This window comes from Ailuropoda melanoleuca, chromosome 5, assembly GCF_002007445.2.
Source record: "Ailuropoda melanoleuca isolate Jingjing chromosome 5, ASM200744v2, whole genome shotgun sequence".
Taxonomy (NCBI): domain Eukaryota; kingdom Metazoa; phylum Chordata; class Mammalia; order Carnivora; family Ursidae; genus Ailuropoda; species Ailuropoda melanoleuca.
This window is the reverse complement of record NC_048222.1, coordinates 15,198,311-15,206,824: the sequence shown is the minus strand read 5'-3', so window position 1 is coordinate 15,206,824 and position 8,514 is coordinate 15,198,311. Positions and strand designations below refer to the sequence as shown.

Below are 8,514 nucleotides of genomic sequence, written 5' to 3'. Positions count from 1 at the left end.
CAGTAGGAGAAGAAAGGGAAAAAGAAAGGAGGGGGTAAGCAGAAGGGGGAATAAACCATGAGAGACTATGGACTCTGGGAAACAAACTGAGGGCTTCGGGGGGGGGTGGGGGAATGGGATAGGCTGGTGATGGGTAGTAAGGAGGGCACATATTGCATGGTGCACTGGGTGTTATACGCAAGTAATGAATCATGGAACTTTACATCAAAAACTAGGGTGACTAACATAATATAATAAAAAATTATTATAAAAAAATAAAGATTATTTATGAGAGAAAGAGACAGCATGCACAGGTGGGGGGAGGAGCAGAGGGAGAGAGAGACAAGCAGACTCTGCACTGAGCGGGGAGCCCAACACGGGGCTCAATCCCAGGACCCTGAGATCATGAATTGAGCTGAAGGCAGACGCTTAACCACTGAGCCGCCCAGGCGCCCCATCACATGTGGCTATTTAAAATTAACTGAAATTAAAAACTGTTCCTTGGTTGTACTAATCACCTTTCAAATGCTCAAAAGCCACATGTGACTATTGGGTACTGCATTGGACAGTGCACATGGCAAAACATTTACATTATAAGTATACAACACTGAAATAAAATAGACCGATCACACCAGTAAGTTCCTTTGCACTCTTTTCCAGATTATTCCCAACTCCCACCCTTGACTTCAGGAAATTACTGATTTGATTTCTGTTACTACAAATTAGATTTGTGTTTTCTAGAGCTTTATATATATTTACTCTTTATTTGGGTGGCCTCTTCCAGCAAAGTGTTTCTAAGATTGATCCATTCATGCTGTTACGTGTATAATTAGTTCACTCCTTTTTATTTATTTTTTGGTTTGGTTGCCTGTCTTTTTGTTTTTGTTTTTTGGTAGTTAACATACAGTGTTATATTAGTTTCAGGTGTACAATATGATTCAACAATTCCATACATTCCTCAGTGCTCATCATGGCAAATGTATTCTTAATCCCTTTCACTTATTTCACCCATCCCCCCACCTCCCCTATCAGTCTGTCCTCTATAGTTAAGAGTTTGCTTCTTGGTTTGTCTCTTTTTTCTTTGTTTGTTTGTTTTATTTCTTTAAATTCCACATATGAGTGAAATCATATGGTATTTGTCTTTCTCTGACTTATTTCACTTAGCATTATACTCTCTAGCTCCATCCATGTTGTTGCAAATGGCAAGATTTCATTCTTTTTTAAGGCTGAGCAATTTTCCATTGTGTGTGTATGTACACACACACATACATATATCACCCTTCTTTGTCCATTCATCTATCAATAGACACTTGGGCTGCTTCCATAATTTGACTGTTGTAAATAATGCTACAATAAACGTAGGGGGGCGTATGTCTTTTTGAATTAGTGTTTTTGTATTCTTTTAGTAAATAGTGTGATTACTTGATCATGTTGTAATTCTATGTTTAATTTTTTGAGGAACCTCTGTACTGTTTTCCAGCGGCTGCCCGGTTTGCATTCCCACCAACAGTGTGCAAAGGTTCCTTAAAGATTTATTTATTCACAAGAGAGAGAGACAGAGAAACAGAGTGAGGAGGGAGGGGCAGAGGGAGATGGAGAGAGAAACTTTAGCAGACTCCTCCCTGAGCTCGGAGCCTGACATGGGGCTCACCACCTTGAGATCATGACCTGAGCTGAAACCAAGAGCCCGAAGCTCAACTGACTGTACCGTCCAGGTGCCCCATGAGGGTTCCTTTTTCTCCATGTCCTCACAACACTTGCTGTTTCTTATGTTTTTGATTTTAGCTATTCTGACAGGTGTGAGGTGATATCTCGTTGTGGATTTGATTTGCATCTCCCTGGTGATGAGTGATGTGGAGCATATTTTCATGTGTCTCTTGATCATCTGTATCTCTTTGGAGAAATGTCTGTACCTGTCTTCTGCCCATTTTTAAATTGGATTATTTATTTTTTTGGTATTGAGTTGTGTAAGTTCTTTATATATTTTGGATATTAACCCTTTTTTGGTTATGTCATTTGCAAATATCTTCTCCCATTCCATAGGTTGGCCTTTTTGTTTTGCTGATTGTCTCCTTTGCTGTGCAGAAGCTTTTTATTTTGATATAGTCCCAATAGTTTATTTTTGCTTTTGTCTCCCTTGCCTCAGGAGAGACAAATCTAGAAAAATGTTGCTATGGCTGATGTCAAAGAAATTACTGCCATTCATTCCTTTTTATTGCTGGATAGTTTTCCATTGTATGAATAGACCACAATTTATCTACTCACCTGTTGAAACCATTGGATTGTCTTCATTGGGACTATGATGAATAAAGCAGCTTTTTAAAAATGTGGACATACATATTTTAATTTCTCTTGGGTAAATACCTATGATTAGAATTGCTGGGTTATATGGTAAGTGTATGTTTAACTTTATAAGAGATTGCCAAACTATTGTCAAAAATGGTTGCACCATTTTACATCCCTACCAGCAGAGTAGGGGAGTTCCAGCTGCTCCATTTTTACCAGTTATTACTGATATTTGTTTACTAACAAGTAAATTACTTGTTACTATTAATTACTGAGACAGGAGTATCTAAATCTCCACCTATAATTACAGATTTTCCATTTCTCCTTTCGGTTATATCAGTTTTTGCTTCATATATTTTGAAACTTTGTGACTAGGTACATACACAGTTAGTAATGTTTTGCTTTTTTTTTCTTTTAATGAGTTGACCCTTTTATCATGAAATGTCCTCCTTTGTCCCTGTACTCAATTCTACTTTGTCTGCCAATGTAGCCACCCCAGCTTTTTCTTTTTTAAATCACAATGTACATGATACATCTCTTTCTATCCCTTTGCTTTTAAACTCATTTGTGTATTTTTATTTAATGTAGGTGTCATTTAAATAGTATATAGTTTAGTCTTGCTTCTTAAAAAAAAATGCAGGCTGCTGCAACTTCTTCCTAGACACATCGTCAAAGGTAAGGGAAACAAGGTCAAAAATGAACTATTGGGACTTCATCAAGATAAAAAGCTTTTGCACAGAAAAGGAAATAGTCAACAAAACCAAAAGACAATCGACAGAATGGGAGAAGATATTTGCAAATGACATATCAGATAAAGGGCTAGTATCCAAAATATATAAAGAACTTATCAAACTCAACACCCAAGGAACAAATAATCCAATCAAGAAATAGGCAGAAGACATGAATAGACATTTCTGCAAAGAAGACATCCAAATGGCCAACAGACACATAAAAAAGTGCTCAACATCACTTGGCATCAGGGAAATACAAATCAAAACCTCAATGAGATACCACCTCACACCAGTCAGAATGGCTAAAATTAACAAGTCAGGAAACGACAGATGTTGGTGAGGATGCAGAGAAAGGGGAGCCCTCTTACACTGTTGGTGGGAATGCAAATTGGTACAGCCACTCTGGAAAACAGTATGGAGGTTCCTCAAAAAGTTGAAAATAGAGCTACCCTATGACTCAGCAATTGCACTACTGGGTATTTGCCCCAAAGATACAAATGTAGTGATCTGAAGGGGCACCTGCATCCCAACGTTCATAGCAGCAATATCCACGACAGCCAAACTATGGAAAGAGCCCAGATGTCTATTGACAGATGAATGAATAAAGAAGATGTGGTATATATATGTATATATATAAACACACACACACACACACACACACACACACACACACACTGGAATATTATGCAGCCATCAAAAATTGAAATCTTGCCATTTGCAACAATGTGGATGGAACTAGAGGGTATTATGCTAAGAAATAAGTCAATCAGAGAAAGACAATTATCATGTGATCTCACTGATATGTGGAATTTGAGAAACAGGCAGAGGGTCATAGGGAAAGAGAGGAAAAAATGAAACAAGATGAAAACCAGAGAGGGAGACAAACCATAAGAGACTCTTAATCTCAGGAAATAAACTGAGGGTTGCTGGAGTGGAGGGGGGTAGGAGGGATAGGGTGGGTGGGTGATGGACATTGGGGAGGGTACGTGTTGTGGTGAGCACTGTGTATTGTGTAAGACTGATGAATCACAGACCTGTACTCTTGAAACAAAGAACACATTATAAGTTAAAAAAAAAAAAAAAGCCCAGTCTGAGAATCTCTGACTTCTAATTGGAGTGTTTAGACCACTTACTTAAAATAAGTCATAATTAACAAAAGAATAAACTGAATGTATTTCAAGTGTATAATCTGATGAGTTTTGACATGTGTATACCTGCAAAGCCATCACCACAATCAAGAAAATGGGCATTTTCATCATTCCCAAAATTTCCCTGAGCTCCTTTGTAATCCCTCCCACCCCCTCCTCTTTGCAGGACACCACCGATTGGCTTCCTGTCACTGTAGTTTGCATTTTTAGAATTTTGTATAAATGGAAACACCATGTGTATTCTGTTCTGTCTGGCTTCTTTTACACATAGAGATGGTTTTGAAATTCATTCGTGTTGTTTTTGTTTCAATTTTTTTTGTTCCTTTTTGTTTCTGTGTGGTATTCCATTGTGTGGGTATACCACAGTGGTTTTATTCATTCACACATATGAGTGTTCGGGTTGTTTCTAGCTTTGGCTATTCCAAATAGAGCTGCTATGAACATTCTTCTTCAAGTCTTTGAATGGACATACGTTTTTATTTCTCTTGAGTAAATACCTAGGAGAGAAATTCCTAGGTTGTATGGTAGGCATAGATTTAATATTTTAAGGAACTGCCCGTTTATTTTCCAAAGCATTTGTACCATAGCTCTCCTGTCCATCAAGTTGGTACGGCTTGCGTTTTTTAATTTTAGTGACTCTAATTGGTGTGTTTATAGTTCATTTACTTATTGCCCATTCAAATGTCTTCTTTTGTGAGGTTTCTGTTCACATTTTTCGCCCATTTAAAAAACCGTCATTGTTTCCTCATTCTGATAAATATTCTTGGCTGATGTATGTGGTGCAAATGTTTTCTCCTGGTTTGTGGGTTGCCTTTTTGTACTTTTAATGGTCTCCTTAGAAGAGCAAATGTTTAATTTTGATGAAGTCCAATTTATCAATTTTTTCTTTTATGGTTTATTTATTTCTTTACTTATTTATTTTTCTAAGGAACGTTTGTCTACCTGAGATCACAAAGATTTTCTCCTATGATTTCTTCTAGAAGTATTGCATTTAAGTCTATGATCCATTTCATTTTTGTGTAGGCTGTAAGTACTCATTTTTTTCCATGGAGAGTTCTAGTTGTTCCAGCACCATTTTTTCAAAAGACTTCTATCCCCACTGAAGTGCCTTGACACTTTTCTTGAAAATTAATTCATACTTATGGATGTGGGCAAAATAATACAAGGTATGTTCAAATACCTTACCTATAAATCTCAGTAGGCTACCTGTGTGAAAGAGTAGGCTAAGCATTAAAGATAATTTATGTGGTTATGAATCTCTAATTTAAATCAAAAAAAGTTTTCTTTTAACAGTTTTGTATGTCTATTCCAAAATGAATTAAGTCATTCTCTTTGATTCTAAAACGTCATGAATGGCAACATTCATATTATGATAGCAGAAATCATTCTACCTATCACTTAAATGTACAGGCTTTCTGGTGAAGCTAAGCCTTGTTCTAAATATTTGGGTTTGGCAATGTTCACAGACCCCAGAATTTTCTTCAAATGTAAATACACTCCGAAGTGATACAAAGTGAAAAAATAAATAACTCTCAATTTTCCTAAAAAATCCAGATCTATAGTATTGATACAATAACCATAATCTAACTTTCTCTATTGGGAGTGCCCAAATACGCCAACGCGCAATTCTGTGACAAAGACAAGAACAGGGAAAAGAAAACCCAGTGCCTGTGGAAATTGAGATCGAAAAATTTAATGATTTAAAAATAGCCTTTACATACAAGATGGGGAAGAGAGTAATACAGATTGAAATTTTGGTTTTGAAAACGTGAAATGTCACCCCTTAGCTTAAAACAAGTCTGTCATCTCCTAAGAAACACACATTGTACAATGGACTCTATAGGGACACCTTTCAGCTCCTGCCGAGTTGATTTTCAGCAATCTCCTTTCTTCTCACACGCTTACTTGTCATAAAACGATACAACTTTTAATCATCTCTTGACAGTGCAGAGCTTGGAGAACTACAATAATGATTGTTTTGAAAAGCACCTTCTGGGATGTTTTGCTGATTTTTTCTCACACTTAGATCACACATTCTTCTCTCTTAAATCCTTTCCTTTTCCAATGATTTGGTTGTTTAAAACAAGTAAGCTTAATTAAGTCAAGGCATATATGGCAAATAAAAACCTTTTCAAATAGGCTAGACTAGAACCATTAAATAAGAACTGGACTGAAAGCCTACAGATGACATGCTTCCTGACTTGTTAATATATGAATACATTTACCCACTAGGTAGGAAGTATTTCATTTGCTTCAAGATCAATCTGATGGCTCGTGGGTGTGTCTGTGCTGTGCCAACACCAGCAGGTATAATGGGACAGACTATGGAATGGGCTCTGTGATGAGCTCTAAGACGGTGGTGGGCTGTTTACACAGGGTCGTGGACCAGACAGAATTGTAAAGACTGGATGGGCTGAGTGTCGGGTCAGCAGCTGCATGTTTTAAGGAGGGTGTAAGATCAAGCAATGAATTCCCTTAGAGTAAAATGTGGCCTGGTGGCTCTAACCTTTAAGTGACCCAGAACGGGCCAGTTTTCCTCAGAGAATGGAGGTAGTAGCCCCTAAGTGAATGTTGAGAGTCAGAAGGGCCTCTACTTACAACTGGCAGATGGAACCATCCCTTCTTTTTGTGGACAGTCATAGTCTGATGTGTCTTTATGAATTCCTGCTGCAAATAATATGGTTTTTGCAAATCTAAAAACACCCTTTGGAAAACCTCACGGCCAAGTCACTCATAAACGCAGATGATCAAAAAGCCCTGGGGAAAACATTTGCCTTCCTTTTATCGTGATGTCCTCTCTGTGTTGAAACAACCAGCCCTAGCTGGGGATATGGCCTCTGCATACTTCTAAAATACCGGTGCTTGGATTAACGTGTACCTCCTGGAACTTCTTTTATAAAAGGGCTTTTTCAATGACAAGTGAGGCATTTTGCCACAATGGGCCCAAGACGGTCAATTCTGAAAGGGTTTCCAAACAAGAACAAGTCATGCCATGCCTCGTTATTGGAAGGTGAACACTTACACGTATACTGTGCTTCCCAGACTTGGAAGTGACAGGCTCAGAATAATTGCTAGTATATGTAGAGCAATATTACACCCAGCTGGTATGTTTTCTTAGGGAAAAAAAAAAGGAAAAAAATGCAGCATTACGACGTGCTTACTAAGGTGCTTCTTCATTCATGTTTTCTAATGGAATGTATCGGACAAACATCTAAAAAACGAACATTACACAGGCATACACATAAGAACCACACAGGAAAAAAAAATTCCCCCTCTAGCTCCCTGAATTTCTGAATGTTGTCTAACCCACAAAATGTTAAAATAGTTCATTTTCATATAAAATTATCTACAAAAATAGATAACATTTACAAAAACCAGATAGCATTTCCAGTTTTCCTTGGCAGCGCACTCAGTCCCCCTTTCCCTCCTTCTCCTCTCAGAAGGTGGCCATCTCCAGCAAAGAGCGCTTGAAGAGCTGGGCGTTCCTGGACAGGTCTGTCACCTGGTGCACCATCTCCTGCAGGGCCGTGGTGCTGGGGTAATGGAGGGCCGCCATCTTGGTCGCCATCACGATCGTCTTGAGCTGCTCGCAGAGCTGGTTGCTCGAGTTCATCACTTTGTTGCGAATGTCCTGGGCGGCAACCTGCCTTGTCAGCGTGTCCCCAATGAACACCAGTTTGTGTGCGCTCAGGATGACAAACTTGCTGTGGGCCACGAAGATGCGCGGGGGCTGCGCCGAGCTGACGCAGCTGAAGAGGGCGTCGATGGCGTTGAGGAGGGAGATGTAATGGGTCTCGCACTGGTCGTAGTAGAAGCAGAGCAGCTGCCGATCCTGAGCACCCACGCTGCTGTTTGTGGTCGGGAGGCTCTGAGAAGGCTTCCACTTGGAGATGTCGTTCTCCACCGGCTTGGTGATTTCTTGTTCCAACAACCGGAACTGACTTAGCTGCAAGGGAGAGAAAAGCAGATCTCGTGAAGGGGAAGGCAGTGTGCAGTCCTGGAACTGAAGCAGGGCTCGGAGTTCAAGGGCAGGGGTTTCAATCCCTCGTAAGTGGCAAGTGCTCATTAGATGGGAGGCTTTGCTTTTCTAAACTGTAAAATGTAGAGTTTGAAAAAGAGGATCGAGAAGAAATCCCCCAGCTCAGGCCCCTGTGGTTGGGTATCCGTCTCTTCTGCGCTAAGGCGGGAAGGCAGCTAGCTTTTCTACTCAGCTCTGTTACCTGCACCTTTACGAGACTTCCATGAGTTAACATTTACAAAGTGCTCAGAATGGTGTTTGGCATATCTCCACCTCTATGTAAATGTTTATTGAACGCTGAGTGGTGGGGAGGGAAAATCAAATGGAGGGATCTCTTTATCAAGTAAATCAC

At 39.4% G+C, this 8,514-nt stretch overlaps 1 protein-coding gene across 4 annotated transcripts in view; it reads right to left on the bottom strand.

Moving 5' to 3' along the window:
- Positions 1-5,821: 5,821 nt before the first annotated feature.
- The window catches only part of NEDD9 (neural precursor cell expressed, developmentally down-regulated 9), a 114,999-nt gene continuing 112,306 nt past the window's right edge, over positions 5,822-8,514 (bottom strand). For all 4 annotated transcript variants that reach the window (XM_034660318.1, XM_034660320.1, XM_034660319.1 and 1 more), the window contains one exon: positions 5,822-8,090. In XM_034660318.1, coding sequence (XP_034516209.1) covers positions 7,581-8,090 — 510 coding nt within the window. In that variant the 3' untranslated portion in view covers positions 5,822-7,580. The remainder of the gene's footprint in view (positions 8,091-8,514) is intronic.